This window comes from Brienomyrus brachyistius, chromosome 12 (assembly GCF_023856365.1).
Source record: "Brienomyrus brachyistius isolate T26 chromosome 12, BBRACH_0.4, whole genome shotgun sequence".
In the NCBI taxonomy this organism is placed as follows: domain Eukaryota; kingdom Metazoa; phylum Chordata; class Actinopteri; order Osteoglossiformes; family Mormyridae; genus Brienomyrus; species Brienomyrus brachyistius.
This window is the reverse complement of record NC_064544.1, coordinates 27,358,991-27,379,701: the sequence shown is the minus strand read 5'-3', so window position 1 is coordinate 27,379,701 and position 20,711 is coordinate 27,358,991. Positions and strand designations below refer to the sequence as shown.

The 20,711-nt window shown below is 43.7% G+C and overlaps 2 protein-coding genes across 4 annotated transcripts in view; one reads left to right on the top strand and one right to left on the bottom strand.

Moving 5' to 3' along the window:
* Positions 1 to 2,343, top strand: part of LOC125704559 (endonuclease domain-containing 1 protein-like) — a 99,903-nt gene extending 97,560 nt beyond the window's left edge. For 2 of the 3 annotated variants that reach the window (XM_048970270.1, XM_048970269.1), the window contains exon 2: positions 589 to 2,343. In XM_048970270.1, the coding sequence (XP_048826227.1) occupies positions 589 to 2,136 (1,548 nt within the window). In that variant the 3' untranslated portion in view covers positions 2,137 to 2,343. The remainder of the gene's footprint in view (positions 1 to 588) is intronic. The other variant, XM_048970268.1, reaches the window with a different exon arrangement.
* A 15,780-nt stretch (positions 2,344 to 18,123) lies between these two features.
* LOC125705263 (E3 SUMO-protein ligase ZBED1-like) lies at positions 18,124 to 19,489 on the bottom strand. Its single transcript, XM_048971717.1, has 2 exons — positions 18,987 to 19,489; positions 18,124 to 18,760 (listed from the first exon to the last, which is right to left on the bottom strand). The coding sequence occupies exons 1-2, from the start codon at positions 19,487 to 19,489 to the stop codon at positions 18,124 to 18,126; spliced, it is 1,140 nt and encodes a 379-aa protein (XP_048827674.1).
* Positions 19,490 to 20,711: the final 1,222 nt, after the last annotated feature.

The window sequence follows — 20,711 nt, the reverse complement described above, 5'->3', positions numbered from 1 at the left end:
GATGGATGGATGGTTGTCCTATGAACGTACTAATGACAGCCCTTAAAAGGGGACATGACATGGGCTTCTGGGAGTCCTCTGGCTGTCCGCTGGTTGCTGAGTTAGAAGCTGTTCATCTGTCCCAGCCCTAGTTGCCTCTGTTAACAATCCGTTATGATAGTTTCTGTAATACAGCCCCAGGACTGAACAGACAAAAAACAAATATAAATGCCAATTCAGTCAACTAGACAAAGTTGATCAGTTGTGACTCAGTTTGCAATGTAACCAATTTGATGTTAGGTTTTATTTACAGAGTTTAATAGGTGAGTCACAGATAAGGTTAATGGATATAAATTGTTATTAAATTGATTATTTAAATAATCAATCAGAAAATGTGACAATAATTAACATTTTTCCATATTTCAATGCTGAGTCAAAGCCACCTTGCTAAGAAGTTATTGCAAAACAGCAAAAAATAAATAAACAATAAACAATAAAATAATCAGAACTGTGTCAGAAGTGTGGTCACTATTAACTATTGGTACCTTCCAACTGTGTAAGCTAATAGACGGATAAATTGGAATAACTGCTTTCTTGTTTCCTTTATAGATATCTGGATTCAATAACTATGAAATGATGAGCTCAGAATCAGAATTCAATATTAGTGTCATGAAAGTAAACCAATCCATTAATGACGACTACAAGGACACAGGATATGACCGTGGGCACCTAAACCCCTACAGTTTCCAGGTGGGTGATGGTCGTGTGGCAACGTTCACACTGACTAACGCTGCCCCCATGGATGCCTGTTTTAACCGTGTACAATGGAAAGAGTGGGAGTCAGAATTGCGGGATATTATACAACAAAACCTCCGTGCTGATAGAAACAAAGCAACAGCCTACCTTGTCACAGGTACTGTTCCCACTCCAAGTTACAGAATACCGAAAAAAGGGGAATTCGATGAAGATGAAGTACGTGACCTTGACAGAGTGACAGTCCCCACTCATGTCTGGATGGCTCTCTGTTACAAACACCTGAATGAGGATCAAAAGTCATTTTCACTTGCCTACGTAGGAGAGAACCAGCCAGAGAGTAACATAAGAGTAATGTCTGTTCGGGAAGTGAATTCTATACTCGGAGACCAGTTTCCTCAGGCAGTTCAGATATTTGATGATGATTGTTTCCCTGACAATCAGAGATCACAGAAGGCTGCAAATAAGCTATACAAACAAATTCAACTTTCTGTGAGCCGAAGGCTCCAGATACCTCCTGATGTATTGGACAGTTTCCAAAAACAGCCCAGTAGCACAGACCTTCAGCCACATCACCATCCAACAAAGAGAACAAAGGGTAAAAACATGATCATAATGAGATCCTTTGATAATGCATCCTCTTTTTTCAAAGAGTTGGAAAACCTGAAGTATGTGACTGAGTCAACTTGTCTGTTGACTAAGGTTACAAGCTCGGATGTTGAATGTCAGCAGGTCCTGGAGAATTCAGAGATTGGATCAAAGACTGCAGCTGATGGGACTCACTGTAAGAACCCAGTGTCTCCTGTGTACTGTGTGTGTGAATCGGGGTCCAAACATGGTAAATGTCTGGTCGTCCCAGAGATATTGATTGCTGAGGAGATGACCACAGCAAATTATTGGAGTGGCCTGCGTTGCTGTGACACAGAAAGTGGATTAATTCCCTATTGTACCTCCCCCTGCCTGTACCTGGGTGTTCAAAAGGGCTACCAGTGTTACTCAGGAGACACCTACATACAGTGCTCACCCCAGTATTCACTCATCACTGCTAAAGGAGAGAAATGCAAAGATGATCACCCCTGTGCCACATATGGGCGTGACCACTACTGGTGTGAGAAAGCTTCGGGGTCCACGGATTACTGCAGTCCGCCTCTGCCTGACAGTATAACAACAACTGGCAAAAAATGTCGTATTAATCATGCATGCAGCAATTATGGTAAAAGTTACTACTGGTGCTACACTGATTATAATGATCACTGGGAGTACTGCTGCACTCATAATGATCGCTTTTCAGCTGTAAATGGGAAAACCTGTAAGCCTGATCACCCCTGTGGAAAGTATGGTAAAGGCTACTTATGGTGCTACACCACAGATGGCAATTGGGAAAAGTGCTGTGTGGGAGACTGAAATTTAAAAAGAGTTTAATGTCATATTTTTTTTGTTATTTTTCACTCTAGAATGAAAAATGGCTTAGAATTCCTATGCTTTGCTAAGCTGAATTACACATATTTCATAGTGAGCTTTGCACAGGTACAGATATGTGAATCTGAATATTACTCAATAAGAATAATGTATATACAAGAAATAAACCTTTCAACTTCTACAACATCACAATGATCTTGTTTTCAGATTTCTTTATTTCATTTCTTTATGTTTTTTCATTGTTTCTTCATCCTTTGTGGAATGTAAAATGCATGGTTTTCATTGTTCAGTTATTTCTTCATACATGATATTTTTCTTTGCTGTACCATCTCTTGAACATTAGGCTAAAACGTCAGAATCCCTTTCACTACAGAGTACTGTACTGAACTGTATATGTCAGTTGCGGGGGGTCCAAAATGACGACTCATAGGGGCCTCCGAATACACCAAGGGAAGGCTAAGTGCAGAGGGAAGAACTGATGGCAGGCTTGTACTGCAGTAGCAGGTCAGACAAAGGAATCGGAACCTTGAGCACCATAGTGCTACTGACAATTTTGTGGATGGCAGAGGGTGGTGGAGCAGCCTTGCCAACAGCGGGTCCATAGACAACACATGCACAACCCAGAAAACAAGTGCCACGTGGAGTCACCCAACAGTGAACCCACAACACAAGTAAGTTTGGAAGAGAGACCAACCAGAAGAGCCAAAGTCCATCGACAAAGCCGCCTGCAGGGGAAGCAAGATCTGCTTCGGTACCTGGACATAATGGCGTGCTGTACAAGGTATATAAGAACTGCCCCATGGCGCTAAAGCTACTCTGGAAGCCGATGGGAGTAGCCTACAAGACTCAAGACATCCCAGCAGAATAGAGTCAAGCAGTGACAACCTTCATCCCAAAAGAACAGCATTGCTGCAACATCAACCAGTTCAGAGGCACTGCCCATCTGAACGTTGAAGGGAAAATTTTCTTTTCTGTGGTGGCAAAGCAACTGACTAACTATCTCCTGAACAACAACTATATTGATATCAGTTGCCAGAAGGCAGGCATTCCAGGGTTCCCTGGCTGTGTGGAATACTCAATCATGATCTGGGAGCAGATCCAGACAGTTAAGTGTGAAAAATTAGACCTCCCTATAGTCTGGCTGGATCTGGAAAATGCTTATGGCTCAGTTTCCCACCAGCTAATCACCTTTGCTCTTGAATTTTTCCACCCATCATTCTGTATCCAGAACCTCATATTCATGTACTTTGGCAACTTCAGGGTTTGCTATACAATACAGGGTGCAATGATAGGCTGGCACCTAGTTGAAATAGAAGCCAGGATGGAGCCGGGATGGGTGGAACAGGCAGAGCAGGAGCCTTGGGCGGATCCTGGATGGGCGGAGTCGGGAAGGGCAGGGCAGGCGCCTTGGGCGGAGCATCAGGGACAGGTGCAGCAGGAGCCTCCAGCGGATCAGGAGGCGGTGCCAGAGCAGGCGCCTGAGGAATCGGCGGAGTCGGGACGGGCGGAGCAGGCGCTGGGACCTTGGGCGGAGCAGCAGGCGGCACCGGGACCTCAGGAACGGGCGGAGCAGACGCCTCAGGGACGGGCAGAGCAAGGACAGACGGAGCAGGAGCCTCGGGTGCACCTACTTCTATTAAGGGAGCGTGCCTCTTCCCCCACTGGAGCAGCTTCCTCAGGGTCTCCTCCGCTCTGATCAGCTGCTGGAGTGGGGTAACAGCTGTTCCAAGAGCAAAGCTGCCTCTGGGGAGTCTCGCACTGCTGTCTCCCTCATCGTTCGATAGACCCTGGAGGGTAAAAAACAAACTGGCCAGGGTCTCGGGTCTGGGCGGAGCCGAAGCAGGAGGCACAGGAACCACGAGGGGCGCTGCAGGAGGTACAGCAACCACGGGGGGCGCTGCAAGAGGCACAGAAACCATGGGAGGTGCTGCAGGGGATTGCACTTTAAACTTTCATGGGGACCCGCGGGATGGCATCTCTAACCTACTTGGCCCCTTTAAGAGCCAGGCGCTTCCCCATGAAGGGGCAAGCTGCAGGTCTTGTCAGGCACGCAGCGGCGATCCAGACGTCGGGAGAGTGGCGGGGCCTGATAACGATGAGGCCTGACAACAACTGGCCTGAGCGTCTGGCCTGAGAGTGACAGGGCCTGATAACGATGGGACCTGACAACAGCGGGCCCGAGACGACTGGCCTGAGAGTGATGGGGCCTGATAACGATGGGACCTGACAACAGCGGGCCCGAGACGACTGGCCTGAGAGTGATGGGGCCTGATAACGATGGGACCTGACAACAGCGGGCCCGAGACGACTGGCCTGAGAGTGATGGGGCCTGATAACGATGGGACCTGACAACAGCGGGCCCGAGACGACTGGCCTGAGAGTGATGGGGCCTGATAACGATGGGACCTGACAACAGCGGGCCCGAGACGACTGGCCTGAGAGTGATGGGGCCTGATAACGATGGGACCTGACAACAGCGGGCCCGAGACGACTGGCCTGAGAGTGATGGGGCCTGATAACGATGGGACCTGACAACAGCGGGCCCGAGACGACTGGCCTGAGAGTGATGGGGCCTGATAACGATGGGACCTGACAACAGCGGGCCCGAGACGACTGGCCTGAGAGTGATGGGGCCTGATAACGATGGGACCTGACAACAGCGGGCCCGAGACGACTGGCCTGAGAGTGATGGGGCCTGATAACGATGGGACCTGACAACAGCGGGCCCGAGACGACTGGCCTGAGAGTGATGGGGCCTGATAACGATGGGACCTGACAACAGCGGGCCCGAGACGACTGGCCTGAGAGTGATGGGGCCTGATAACGATGGGACCTGACAACAGCGGGCCCGAGACGACTGGCCTGAGAGTGATGGGGCCTGATAACGATGGGACCTGACAACAGCGGGCCCGAGACGACTGGCCTGAGAGTGATGGGGCCTGATAACGATGGGACCTGACAACAGCGGGCCCGAGACGACTGGCCTGAGAGTGATGGGGCCTGATAACGATGGGACCTGACAACAGCGGGCCCGAGACGACTGGCCTGAGAGTGATGGGGCCTGATAACGATGGGACCTGACAACAGCGGGCCCGAGACGACTGGCCTGAGAGTGATGGGGCCTGATAACGATGGGACCTGACAACAGCGGGCCCGAGATGACTGGCCTGAGAGTGATGGGGCCTGATAACGATGGGACCTGACAACAGCGGGCCCGAGAAGACTGGCCTGAGAGTGATGGGGCCTGATAACGATGGGACCTGACAACAGCGGGCCCGAGATGACTGGCCTGAGAGTGATGGGGCCTGATAACGATGGGACCTGACAACAGCGGGCCCGAGACGACTGGCCTGAGAGTGATGGGGCTTGACTTGACTTAACAGATTTTTTTTTAATTCTCTGCGATTGTGATGAATACAGTAAGAAAACAAAAACCACAGAAATGGCTTTTCTGTGCTAGCCAATGATCCGCGCAAGAACGTTTACCCTCTATGGCTTAACTGCAAAAACCATTGGCTGGAAAAAAAATGCAATGTAAAAGCAACTATTTTTTTTCTCTTCTCAGCCTATGTTTTCCAAGAAAAGCATCCAGACCATGGACATCACTACAGTTTAGATGCACAACTATACTACTCAGAACACCAGCCCAAAAAGCTTTTCAAAAAATGTGGTAAAGACTAATATCAGTGCCATACCATCTTCGATTGTGGTGGGTTTCTAAAAATTAAGCTTTTTAATGAAAATTTATGAAAATTTATGAAAATCTGAATATATCTGAATATAGCAAAGTGATTTGATTTGTGGGGTGGCATGGTGGTGCAGTGGTTAGCCCTGTCGCCTCACGCCTCTGGGACCCAGGTTCGAGTCTCCACCTGGGTCACATATGTGTGGAGTTTGCATGTTCTCCCCATGTCATCGTGGGGTTTCCTCCGGGTACTCCGGTTTCCCCCCACAGTCCGAAACCATACTGAAGCTAATTGGACTTGCTAAATTGCCCATAGGTGTGCATGTGTGAATGACTGGTGTGTGAGTGTGCCCTGCGATGGGCTGGCCCCCCATCCTGGGTTGTTCCCTGCCTCGTGCCCATTGCTTCCGGGATAGGCTCCGGACCCCCCACGACCCAGTAGGATAAGCGGTTTGGAAAATGGATGGATTTGATTTGTTCTTCTATCCCAAGTTGTGGTCTAAAAGCATTAAAGCCACCATTTAGCAGAAATGCACTCCTTCAACCATTAAGACAGCTCTCACCTTTTCTCAGCCTTGCTAAATTATCTTATGCAGTCTAACACAGTCTAACTTCGTGGTGACTGGTGCCGTACGTTTCACTTTTGTACTACAGACAGTTCGCAGATGAGCTTAACAGGTTCTTACTTACTCTGATCTTATTCACGCTTAAATAAATACATTTATAATGAGAGCTTTTCAACATTCTCCAACTTACATAAGCACAGTTCTTTGATTATCAGTAGCTGAGCTGAAATAAAACTTGCATAAAAAGAGAGAAGGCTAAGTTGGTCTGAGTCTTTCATATTATGGTGGGTTAGTAAAATACAGCAGCTGAATGTCTAAATGAGTTGAAATGAGATTATATTAAAATGGGGCTGATATTGGCCACCCATTTTGTACTTGTGTGCCACCTATATGGGCTTGGGGTTTGGGAAGAGGTGGAGACACATTGTCTTAACACTCTAGGTTGTAAATTGAACACTATCAGAGTTAATAAATATTAGCACACAACAACACTCACTGCACACTGTAAAGTGTTAAAGGTAACACTGAATGGTGTAGACCCATATAAACACCATACAGTATTAATTTAACACTGGCACATCTGTTGTGTAGTTCCGTAGTGTATGCAGAGTATTAAGACGTATGTGTAAGAAAATATGGGAATAATCAGAATTCAACACCAGGCGTTACACAATCCAGCTGGACACATGCATTCAGTGTCAGTCAGTTCAGGTACATAAAGACAAGGGTCTCTGTCTGTGCCACCCTCGCAGGAGTGAAGGTACATGCATTATAGCTTAGGACTACAAGGCCACACTACTTCCTTTGAACGCATTTTTTACTCAATTTAATTTAAATCATTATTTTTCAATCGATCAGATGTTTTGACTGATTGATTGGCTTACTATGCATTTTGATAAAGCAGATGTCACTTGAACCCTGGCTAATGGTAATATATTTTGTATATCCTGCACTGCACAGCAGACCCAGGCATTGCGATAGCAGAAATGAAAATGTACTCCTGTATTTTAACCCTTAAAAAGACCACACAGAAATAACGACCAGAGTCCGACATACATGGAAACACAATGAGGTCTGAAGCTGGACTGTAAGGCACACGCATGGTAACTATTTACAGAGGACAGGGAAACATGCAAGTAACTGGCATAGATCGGGGCTCACAGCACAAGTATTTAAAACAGGAAATACACACAGCAGCTATTTACACACAGCAGCTATTGAGTGTGGAAGAAATGATTTTATGACTTCCCAGTTTCAATTACTTGGATTAAACTCCAGCCCTTGCAGATGGTGAGGAAAGTTTTCTCCTTTATTAAGCAATCCAGCACAGTACTCCTGCCACACTCTGGTGCAAGGACACTGCACACAATAAGCAGCAGGTTAATATACTGTAACACCCAAGTCCTGATTGGTCACAAAACACCAGCAAGCCATACTATTGGTCTATTGGTCTATCTTTGCATCAGCATGTCCATCTGTCACCCGGCATCCGCCCACTTTGCTCGATACTCACATGATACAATCCTGTGTGTGGGACTCATATAAGGAGGGCAAAAAACCTAAGATTTATAGAAATCCCACTTCCAACCCACCGAAAGGTGTGGCCCCCTATTGAGGACTATGAGTGTCATGGCTCACAAACTACAAGGCCATCAGGGAAACTACAGTATTTTCCACATTAAAATAACTATAATGTACTATGTGTAGAATATTGGAGCTGCATAGATATATGACATTCTGTGCAGTCCCTTGAGCTCAGCCAGTCGGGGGTGTCGAATACCTTCCTGCAGATGGACCTGGTGCCCATTCAAGGCTTTAATAATACATAAACCTGGAGCTTTCATGCTTCATTTGACTGCAACATGATTCAGTCTCATACTATGTACAACATGTGATTCAATGCAAATGGATCATCTGTAATTCTATCTCATTCTCTGTTGTCTTTCAACCCTGCAGGTTGCCTTGCAATGTAAATCTTTCCATAATTCCATGCCTCTTTACTCTTACATCAGTCGAATATCGGATGCAAATAATCATTGTCCCAATTCTATGTTCACTACTGGCACTGCATAGTGGTTTGGCTTAAGGTTTTAGAAATAACTATAGGCAAAAAATTTTGCATTAACTTTAGTGCTATAGTTATATTCAAAAAACATGGAAACCCCTACCATTATTACACAGACACACGGCCCAACGTGTTATTACACCCCTACCATTATTACACAGACAGACGGCCGACGGTGTTATTGCACCCCTACCATTATTACACAGACACACGGCCCACCGTGTTATTACACCCCTACCATTATTACACAGACACACGGCCCACCGTGTTATTACACCCCTACCATTATTACACAGACACACGGCCCACCGTGTTATTACACCCCTACCATTATTACACAGACACACGGCCCACCGTGTTATTACACCCCTACCATTATTACACAGACACACAGCCCACCGTGTTATTACACCCGTACCATTATTACACAGACACACGGCCCACCGTGTTATTACACCCCTACCATTATTACACAGACACTCGGCCCACCGTGTTATTACACCCCTACCATTATTACACAGACACAAGGCCCACCGTGTTATTACACCCCTACCATTATTACACAGACACACGGCCCACCGTGCTCATCGACCCACTTACTCCTGACCCACAGGGTGGGTAGACATACACTATTCACAGAGGTGCCAGTGAGCCAGACCTCGTGCATCACCGTGTGTCCGACCAGCTGGATTATCAGCAACCCCTAGCCCCTCATAGCCGTGCATAAGCCAGCCAATGATATTAGCTGCAGGTCCGTTCTTTCCCTGCCAGCTGGCATGGTCCTGCCAGTGCCTGGTAGCATACCCGGAAAATCAGGGTAATGCTGGACCCCATGTTGATCTGGGCTCAGGTGGAGGTGGTCGGAAGTGGTTGTCGTGCCTCTCACATCCCACTTCTGATGCCACTGTAAATAATTCACAGACTGAGAACAGTTCTGGGTTCAACCACAAGCTGGTTTTATTGTGCATGTACAATTTGCACTTATAATGCATACACACTATCCACTGGACTCGTCACCCATGCTTTCTTCTAACACACCAAGTCAGCACACACACGCAGACACGCTATTTACAGTGATTAATATTTAACACTACACATGACATTACTTACAGCATAATGATATCACAATACATGACAACTGCAGTGAACTAATTACAGGTTTGGCACCAGTGCAACCTGCCACCAGTGCAACTTACCACACTGCCCAACTGGTACCTCCATCACTACAGTATGTTTCAGAGAAACCATGTACTGTATGAATGGCATTGTAATTTTTAAACTTTATTGGGGCTACTTGCTGATTTTGTCAGTGTGGTTTTGATTGTTCTGTGCTTGTGCTGGCTACCTTCCTTCACTCAACAAATGGGGTTTGGCTACACCAGTGTAGTCTGTAGCTGTCTGTGTGAATGTTTGCCCAGCAATGGACAGGCCTGCTGTCCAGGTGTCCCCTCATGTCCTGTGCTTGGGATAAAACATAATAGAGAATAAATTATACCGTTTGGTCCATTTGCTCACAGTAAGTACTCAATACAGTAAGTAAAGTGACATACATTGTTTCAGCTTATGTCCTATGTGCCGTTGTAACTGCTCTACTTTAATGGGTCCGATTCAGATTCTGTAAAAACAAAGAAAGGCCTGCCTGTTTACTTTAAGGAATCTGTAAGAAGGTGAAACTGTTGTTTCCTTTCCAGTTCCCAGTCTCATTTCAGACCCTCATACCATGTTTAGCACAGTTTTCTTCTAAATTTCTTTCAACAAAATGTGCCTACAGTACGTGTCTATTCCGTCCCATGACATCCAGTTCAAAATGCATTAAATATATCTAAATACATCATACTGTGTATCTGGTTTAACCACTGTTGGCATTTGCCTGATGATTTGTTTTTCTGAGATCTTCACATGTAATTGAGTCATACATTTTCATAAGTTACATATGATAATGCTCTATAAATCAGTTGTGGTTTCTCGTCTACAATCAATCATCTGGTGTCCAGGCAAATAGACAGCCACAACCTCACCACCTCCCAGAAGAGCTCATCAGTCAAGGTTTGAATGCTTTTGTTATTCACTGGTTCATTTACAATGTCTATTCAGTAAAGCATATTGAATATGATAATACAATTATTTGCATATTATCAAAAAGGTTCTTAATAGTTACACTCTATATTGTCTAAAGAACCCAGATGCCTTTAGTAATAAATCTATAGTCTTACAATAAATGCCATAAAATCTCTTTTTATTCAACTGCTATATAAAAATAACTCTTGCATTCTGTAGAACAAGATAAATTCCCTTCTAGGATCTGAAACCCTGTCATTATGAGGCAGATTTTGACAATTTATTATGAGATTAGATAAACTAATAACCTTAGCTAATAATCCTAGCAGGTCAGGTGATATTGATAAGGCTTCTATAAACTGTATTCTGCTTTTTATATTTTGGAAGATTGCTATTTTCATTACAAAGGCCCAACTTCAACACTCCAGGGGTAGGAAAAACAGTCATGATCTGAATTCATTTGACGGTTTCTGAGAATAACATGTAATATCAGATTTTTCAAAGTTACAATACAGGTAAAAGTTTTATGTACGTGTGTATATATATATATATATATATATATGTGTGTGTGTGTGTGTGTGTGTGTATGTGTGTGTGTATAAATATATATAAATTATATATATATTAATGTATATATAAATCATAGTGCAGTTACCTTTGAAAGAATGTTACATTTATTTATTGGAAAATGTGATATCTGTTTCTGTGCAAAAGTGGTTTTATATCAAGGCAACTATTTTAGTAACTGAATAAGCACATATTTTATTTCTGAAGCACATTTAAAAACAACCGAAGTTTACCAAAGCACTGTGCAAAAGGAACGTACACCGCTTACATAAGTGCATTTACAGTAACATCACCGACTTTCACTGTGGAAGAGAGATGACCACAATTTCTTTTCCTGTTATTTCCACAGGTTCACCATCACTGAAGGACCCAAATCCTAAGAAGGCAAAAGCTCTTTTCAGGTGGGAGCTACTTTGACTGTTGGACTGAAATCAATTCATACGTCGCTCCCAGGTTGTTGTCCTAGGTGATATATGTCTGGTGTGTTTTGTTCTTAAGAGAAAAAGGTCTTAAAAACTAACACATGTACTAAACAACCACCAACAGCACAGAATGGGGAGCTCTGACGATGAGGCACACACACGGTGGGTAATTTGTAACACGAGGACTAGAGAGGGTTCACATATGACACAGGCAAGGAAAACTGCAATAGAAGGAAATGCAATATATGTATTTACAATTAACGCACAGGGGCTATTTACAATATTCACAGCTTGCCCGGCACAGTTACTCAGCTCTGCTATGCAGAGCTATCTCGCCATTGCGAAAATCTACAATGCCGTCCAAAAATCTTATGCAGTCAAAGGAAATGTGTAATGATATTTATCATAGTGGTATACACCCATAGGGCAAAAAATTGTGACCACACCCACATGAAGCAAATGTTGACCGTCACGTAAAAGCAGTGTGTGTCAATGTGTGGAATGTATTAGATGGTAGCCAAACATTCAGTACTTGGAGATGGCATGTTGAATGCCAATGAAATGCTGAATGGAAATGAAATGCTGAATGGAAATATAATGCCCTTTCGGAGATGCACAGTCATCTGCTGTAACAATCTCGCCTTATCAAAGTTATTCAGGTCTTCAGTCGTACCCATTTCTTCTGCATTCCACAAACTGAATACGAATACCAAATGTTGGCTCACCATATACGAAACCCCAGACCTTGACATGTGCTGTTTTTTACAAGTCGATGGCATTCATGTTGGACATAATGTTTTGTCTCATCAGTGTATGAGCTCAGAACAAAAAAGACAATCTAGTAGAACATTTTTTGGGAACATTATAGGTGTCGTGCAATTTGCGGGATGTGGAGTGGAGACAGAGGAGCGGCAGTCAGGAAATCTGGGAACACGGTGTAGCCCAAATGGGCTATGAAAGAAAAACAGGGTAGGGAAAAAATCTATTGATCCCAATAGTTTGTCAGACTATACCAAGTGAGATGTCACTTTAAGAATAGCCAGATGATATAAAGTTCCGCAATAAAATGCAATGACATGCAGGGCCAATCAGAGGTGATTCAATTAATTAATTAAAAACAAAAACTTCTATGAGAGAGGGAGTTTTCTTTGCAGCGATAGAGAGGCCACGTCGATAACATGATAAGAATTGGGGAAAGGGAGAAAATGGATAGATGAAAAATAAAATTTAACAATATAGTAGTAATACTTTTACCTTTCGGTCACGAAACTCATTCACGCTGAGTGAGAGACAGTGGAAACATCCCAGGACTGTGGGTCGTAGCGGCCTTGTCCTGTATGAAAGAAAAGAAATATTGTCTTTACTACTTAATTTCCCCCTAAAGATATGTATAAAGTTTCTGTAATTCTGTTTGCATGTAAAGCTGGTTAGCAATAATAAAGTAGTACTACAGTATAAGTTATAGAGAGTTGAAAGCGTGTCTAAAAAATGGTGCTATTGCTGTGTTAGTCCATTATGGCGTTGGTATGCCGGGGCCATTTCAGTTGTTCTTTTGAATCGGAGGTGGTGTATGGAAGACACATACCATGATACAGAAAAAAGTAATTTTCAAAGATAGAGAAGACAGAGCCAAGAGGAAGCATAAATAGAGAGAATAAAAGAGGCCCTAAGACTGAGTCTTGGGGAACGCCACATTTAATGGGGGTGGAGGATGAGGAGCAGTTGTAGCCTTGGTAAATGCTACCAAGTAGATATCTTGCACAACAAAAAATACTTCTCTCAGAAACTATGGGAATGAGGACATTATTCCCTTTTTTCATAATTGTTTTCACTATAACCTGTTATCTGAATTAAAGCATTGGTGACTGTGTCAGCAGTTGGTATTAAAATCTGTCTGTTGTCTCCCCTTTGAACCAGTGTTCTCAGATGACACTTTCTCACAATTCATTGCTTTGTTGGTTAGAGGGTTGACCTTTGTCTTTATGGCGAAACTTGTCTTTTGTTGATTTGGCCGATTCTGTGCCAGTTCTGTGAGGCCGAACTGCAATGCATTGAAATGGTTTGGCGCATTTACGCAAACTCAAGTACAATGCATTGACTAAGGCACGTGTTTGTGTCCAGAATAAATAGTCCTAGAGATGGTCTGGTTCACGTTATTCTTTATACTCTGAGTTGTGGAAGTAATGGAGTTAATTTTACCTGAGAATCATCAGTACCTTGGTGATACTTAAAAGTCTTGAAAGGTTACTTGAAGTGAAATGCAAGGTGAAAGATCTATCCACATGTGCTCTACAATCTAATTAAATCCAACAGAAACAAGCTGAGTGCCCAGGGTTGACAGTGCCTAAAACCAAGAACTTTAATAATTGTTTGTTTATTATGATACTTTAGTTTTGATGCGGGACGGCATGGTGGTGCAGTGGTTAGCACTGTTGCCTCACGCTTCTGGGACCCGGGTTCGAGTCTCTGCCTGGGTCATGTGTGTGTGGAGTTTGCATGTTCTCCCCATGTCATCGTGGGGTTTCCTCCAGGTACTCCGGTTTCCCCCCACAGTCCAAAAACATGCTGGGGCTAATTGGAGTTGCTAAATTGCTCTTAGTAGTGCATGTGTGAGTGAATGGTGTGTGAGTGCGCCCTGCGATGGGCTGGCCCCCCATCCTGGGTTGTTCCCTGCCTCATGCCCATTGCTTCCGGGATAGGGTCCAGACCCCCCGCAACCCAGTACGATAAGTGGTTTGGAAAATGGATGGATAGTTTTGATGCTTTGAGTGAATAGCCTGGTTTAAAGTAGTAAGCAGGAGCCTTTCAGTGAGTAAGCATTTTTTGGGTGTGGCTTATCATTATTTATTGGCGTACAGTTTATGTTTTCTCAGATATCATGCCAAGACCTCCCAGGAGAGCAAGGTATTTTCCCTTCAAGGTTTGTTTAATTATTTAAGCTGTCGCTTTATTTACTAAAATCAAATAATATATATGTTATGCATACTCAGGTTTACATGTTTATTAGATAAAAAAAATACATTAAATAAATATTTTTCAAAAAGATATGGAAGAAATATTAAATGCTAAATCCTAGTTATTAAAATTAATCTTAAACTTCACTTGTGAATTGGCTTTAACATCTGGATTTTCAGGCGTTTAACCCTAATGTTAAATGTGAAATTTGCTCCACAAGGAGCCTCCATTTTCTGTTGATGTAGTCATGTCTTCATTAGAGATCAGTAATGTCTTTATAAAAGATCGTTTCAGTGAATATGCAGTCGTAAATGTAAATGCATAGATGAATAGATGCGTAAATGAGTAAATGAATAGATGAGTTCATGAAAATACAAAGACATGTTGAGATGATTTATTTTTATTTTTGTCTTCATAGAGGCTCCTAAACACAACACAAGTCCTGTTGGCTTTTTGAGATGAATTACTCAGCTGGAATTCCTACGAATTCCCTTCAGATTTGGGATGACAGCACCAACAGTTCATGTGAAGCCACAACGAATATATCCATCACATATACAATTTTATTGGCATTTGATATTTTGTTGAGTCTCCCCTCCAATGCTGCAGTGGTGTGGCTATTGTTAATGAGAAAAAGAAGGCCTGTGACCTCTGACATCTTTGTTTTCAACTTAGCTGCCTCAGAGGTGGCCATCGGTGTCATCGCACCCTTTGGACTCATTCAGGAATTTGTACCAACTTTTCCAAATGCAATAATTGTGATATATTTTTTCACGGGAATCACTGTAGTAGGTCGGCCCATGTTCCAGTCCTGCATCTGTGTGGAGCGCTACCTGGCTGTGGTTCACCCCATTGTCTACATGAAATATAAACCGTTGAGATACAGACTGATCTGCTTAGCTTCACTCTGGTTGCTTACAATTGGCTTTTGCTTTGTCATCTCTTTGACGTGGCTCTATCAATCTGTGATTGGCATCTATCTATCAGTGTTTGCTGTAAACTCATTCTGCAGCATCTCCATACTCAGAGCACTGAAGCAACCTCAGCCTGGCGATGGAGAGAGGGAAGAGATGGGTGTTATGAAGAGGAGAGCTTTCAGGACAGTCTTAATTATCCAGGTGATGATGCTGTACCACTACTTTCCCATGCTTGTTGCATCAGTCCTCTCAGGAATTTCCCCTGCAGAATACCAAATGTGCAAGATGGTGCAGCTTGCTTACAATTTTACAGTTTTTGGCAACTTTGTCCAACCCCTTTTTTACCTCTCCAGAGCGTGGAAGTTGCCGTGTACCAAATCATAACATTAAACGTTGAGTGGAGTGCTACTGTAGGTCAGTTTGTAAGAGACTCACAAAAACAGGACTGAAACAAGAAGAAGCCCTTCATCCAAAAGAAGCAGAGAAAAGTCAGGCTGGAGTTTGCAAAAAATGTGTATTTTACACAGCTGTATACCCATTAACTGAGAAATGAGTGATAATGAAAATTTTGCTGTGGTCTCAATGTTCAACTAATCTTCTGTGGCTCAGCGCTATTTAGCACAAATGCCGGGATGCGTGGGATACTGGGCACACAAATGGACATCAGTCCTGTTCATGACACAAGATGTGCAGTTTACACCTATTGACTTACGTGACCAGTTTGCTATCAGAATGCCGGTGAAAAGCAGCTTAACACCCAAACACAGGGGGACATATGAACAACAGAAAGACAGTACAGGCCTGCAGCTTTTTTTATCCCTTTGTCCTGTCTGGCAGCTTTAGCAGAATCATGGTCTGAATGCCCTGCTGTGCCAAACATGTTTGCTTTACCATGAGGGGCTCTATAGACTCTGTATAGGTGCCTCATGTTGATCGATTTCTTTTTCTTTTTATTTTATTTGTTTATTTCATTTTTCACACATGTAAAATATTGCAGTGGGTGAGCTGGCCGAAGAGGAGGGACAGATTAGGAGGGGGGGGGGAAGAAGGAAAAAGAAAAAAAAATAAAAGAAAAAAATGAGAAACATGTCAAGAGTGGATCAATTCAGGAACAAACAAAATTAAAGAGTGAAGAAAGTAACACAGCTATACAAGCATATAAAATCTTAGTGTGTGCTTGGATAGGTGCATGCAAGTATATGCAGGCTAGTGTGCTGTGTGCGTGTGTTGTGTGTGTGTGTGCGTGTGCTGTGTGCGTGTGTTTTGTGCGTGTGTTATGTGTGTGTGTTTTCAACATGGAATATACTAAACAGCAAGGGTGGGAGGCTGCAACCACACCACACAAGAGCCAGAGGTTGGCGGAGACAGGCCAGGGAGGACCAGGACGTCCGCAACCCCCAAAGAGCACGGAAGAGCCGGGGCCCCACGTCCCAATGATGGCCGCGTCTCCGCCCCAGGCGGCGGAGGAGGGAGATCCCAGACCCAGCCCCCGCAGCCAAAAGGGCATGAGCCCCAGAGAACCAGAGGTAACAGGTAGCTGAGCCCCCCAAGGCCAGGGCCCCTAGGACCCGAGGCGGCCGGGGGTTCACCAGCCCCCGGTAGAGAGCCCCACCCACGACTGCAGCGATCTCTTTGCTTCTACTTTCTGTAGTTTTCAGCAGTCTGTAGAAAGATTTCTCCAATTTCTTGTTAAATCAATTAGAACAATCTAACCTTACCCTCTAGCTCTCTGACTTATATTTTGGCAATGCCTCTTTCACTTGCACAGATTGAATCAGAAGAGTGTGAGGGCATTCATTTGCCTCCAGCTCCATCACTCTCTACAGTAAAAAGGCACAATATCAGAATTTACAGTAGTTACACTTTCTAGGGACATGGCCGGTGGCCGAAATTTTTTCCTCTGAGATACCTTGTCTCCTGTTTTGGTCTGGCTTTAATCAACTCCATCAATGAAGAGCACAGTACTCTGGATTACAGCAATGTAACATAATGAGTCTATGCATTGTTGATAGGATGCAATCAGTAATATAGCTTACTTACATGCATTTATAGTGCAGCTAGTCTTTTGGTGTTTCATTCAAATGGCTCCCTATATAGCTGTTTCCTTGTAATTTGGTTTCTCTGTAAGTTGCAAGTCATTCTTAACATGCTGACAGTTACAGTTTTTTTTTACATACAAAAGTGGAACTTGAGACAAAATCAATTTAACACAGCATTTATGAAGCAGGTCTTTAAGCAGAAATTAATAACACATTTAGAGTCTTCTATCAAACATTGTACACTTCTGGAGAACAGCTCAGTATAGATGAGTTAAAATTTTTAATCAAATTAATCAAAGCCTAAAAATTAATTAATTGTGATTAATCGCAACTCTAAATATATCATGTGTGTAAAAATCGGGACAGATAGTGGTTTTTAACACACTTGTTTGTTTTATTTATTATTAATTGTGAGTACAAGCAGTACAAGCAGAACAGGGCTTCAAATAATTGTGAGGGATTGTTACTGAATGTTTGAATCTAGCCTACACTAGGCACATTGTTTTATCCATATACATTTTCAAGTTCACAGAACATAGGCCTACTTCAACAGGCAAACAGAAAAAAACTCCAATCATCCTTTTGGGTAAGGTAGATTAGTGCAAAAAAATATGAACAACGGTGTTTTATTGTTTAAATCACATTCAACCATAGAACAAGCTCTAAACACACGGTCCTCTGGTCTACTCATCCTTCAGTCAGTTGCTGAGACAAACCAACTTGTCCACGTTCTCTGAGTGCAGAGCAGACCTCTTCTTGTTCACAATGTGCCCTGCTACAGAGAACAGCCTCTCACAGGGCACTGTGGAGGCAGGAGTGGCCAGGTATCTGCGAGCAAGGCGGGCCAGCTGGCTGTGGGCTCCTGCATGAGCTGCCCACCACTGTAAGGGACAGTCCTCTAAGGCAGTGCAGGGCTCTGCTCTGTAGCGCTGTATGGCTCTGTCCTGCTGTACCTCCTCCTCTGACTCAGAGTCAGAGTCCATCTGCAGCAGGCTCAGCCTCTTCTTGGCTGGACCTTCTTCTGCAGTGTGTGATCCTCTAGGAGAGTCTTCATGTAGCATGCCTGCCAGTGTGGTCCACACTGCTTCTCTGTCAGTCTTGGGCACACGGCACAGGTCTTTAAAACGTGGGTCCAGTGCAGTTGCAATCTGGAGCCATGCATAGTTGGTATGTGCCTGGCGGGAAGCGAGGTCTTCCTTAAACTTCTCTTTAAACCTCACCACATATGCAGGGTCCTCATCAGTTACTTCCATGACACGCCGCAGGTGGCAGAAGGCAGGTAGAACTACAGAGCAGGAGACGTAGGCCTCTCCTCCCAGCAGTTCAGTCACATATCTGCAGTGGAATACACACACACACACACACACACACACACACACACACACACACAGATAAGACAGCAAATTTAAAAAGCTTATTTTAATACTAGGTAATATTAATAAAATATTTGATTTCATTTATTTTTTAAATAAGACGTTTTCATAATAACCTAACTGATTTAAGATGCATGTTTGATACATTTAATCTAAGCCTACAATAATGGTCACAATGACAGGCTCACCTGCAGGGCTCTAGAAGTGTCTCCAGTCTCTGGAGTTTGTCCCACTCTGGAGGCGTCAGGAGGACAAGTTTATGCTTCTGTTTATCCAGAGTCGCGGTTACTGCAGTTTGGTTGCGGATCAAGCGCTTCACCATCTCCAGCGTGGAGTTCCAGCGCGTAGGCACGTCCTGGGCCAGCGGCTCCTGCTTGCGCCCCAGTGACACCTGCTCTGCGTTCAGCTCTGCTGTGTTTGCTGGACTGTGCTTGAAATAGGTAACAATTTTGCGGCATTTGGCCAGTGCACTGACAAAGCCACTGTCTGTGAGGCTCACTGTGATGCATCTCTGTAGAATGTGCGCGGTACACGGCATGTGATTGAATGGCATGATGCGAGCCGCGGTGATCATATAGCGTGCACTGTCCGTGCCTACTGTTGTCACCTTCTCCTCAATGCTCCAATTGCGAGCAACAGTCTGGAACTGCTCTGCACAAGCCTCCGCAAAGTGACGCTCTTCCGTTTTCATTATAGTCAGCGCAAAGGATGTCAGACCCCAGGCTTCAGTGATTAAATGCGCGTTAAATGCGCGTATTTTAAGCTCGAATATGAACGGTGAAATTGAAACTCTTTACTGCAGTGAGTGCAAATTACAACGTGTTTGTTTATTGTCCCGTCTGTGTTCTTCTTGTATTTAAATTCCCCATCCAGAAGGCCATCCTGTTCCTGCTTCTCCATTTTCAGTGGCGCGGTAAACAAAACAATTGGAATTATGGGAGCGACTCATCTGCGCTTATAGTTCAATATTCTAACGTAATTAATTCCAAAATTTAATTATCGCAATTAACGCGTTAATTTCGACAGCCCTAGTGTTTTTAAAAATCTCTCTTTATTCCTTGTCAGTGCCTTCCATCACCTCAGGGTCTTCTCTGCATGAACATAACATATTTCCTTTATTGTAAAAGTCAGCATACATGCTTCATAGAAGCACCTACAATGAGTACTTACAGTACAGTACTCTACATTAAGTGCAGCAATTGAACAGTCACCCTACCTATTTTCATTTCAGAAAGATAATAACGTGGAAGCCGCCATAAAACATAACTGGTTAGGCTGCACTTGTTGACCTGCATCTTTCATGCTCAAGTCTTGGTTGATGATATGGCTATCTACTGTAATACAAATTTCATTTGACACTGCTTGTCTCTTTAGGGTGAGCTCTTCCTCCTGCTCTTCCTCTGCCCTCTCCTCCTCTCCCTCTGTTAGTTCCACAGTGCTCCGTTGTGTAGCAATGAGACATATCTTCAGTTTCCATTACATTCAGCTGACTGCTGAAGATAAAGAGCAATGTGGAAGCTCATTGACTTAATCTACCTGACAGGTGTATCACAGTATAAATTGATATGGTGACTGTATTTAAAGTTTTTAAAATTTTACCAGTTAAACAATCGAGGAAAACTATAGCACATTTTATTTTCATCCCAAACTGTTTGGGGGTCTACATAAACATGAAAAGGCTCACGTATCCAGTCATTTATTCTGTGAAACTCAAACACTTCATTGTGTTCTGCTGGGTTTTGTAAACTACTTTTCATACAGACTCCACCTTAATACCTCCCAGGAATGTATCACCTTTCCTGTTCTCTAGCTCTAGCGAAACTGATTCTCTCTCACAGCAACAGAAACCTCGCTTTTGAAATTATTCATTTCAAAAGTATTACGTGAATTATACACTTTGAATCACCACTGGT

Excerpts from the sequence above, each read along its gene's own strand:
- LOC125705263 (XM_048971717.1), bottom strand. The coding sequence starts at position 19,489 with ATGAAAACGGAAGAGCGTCACTTTGCGGAGGCTTGTGCAGAGCAGTTC. Across the intron at positions 18,761-18,986 it reads ACACTTCTAGAGCCCTGCAG|ATATGTGACTGAACTGCTGG; the intron begins GTGAGCCTGTCA and ends ATTCCACTGCAG.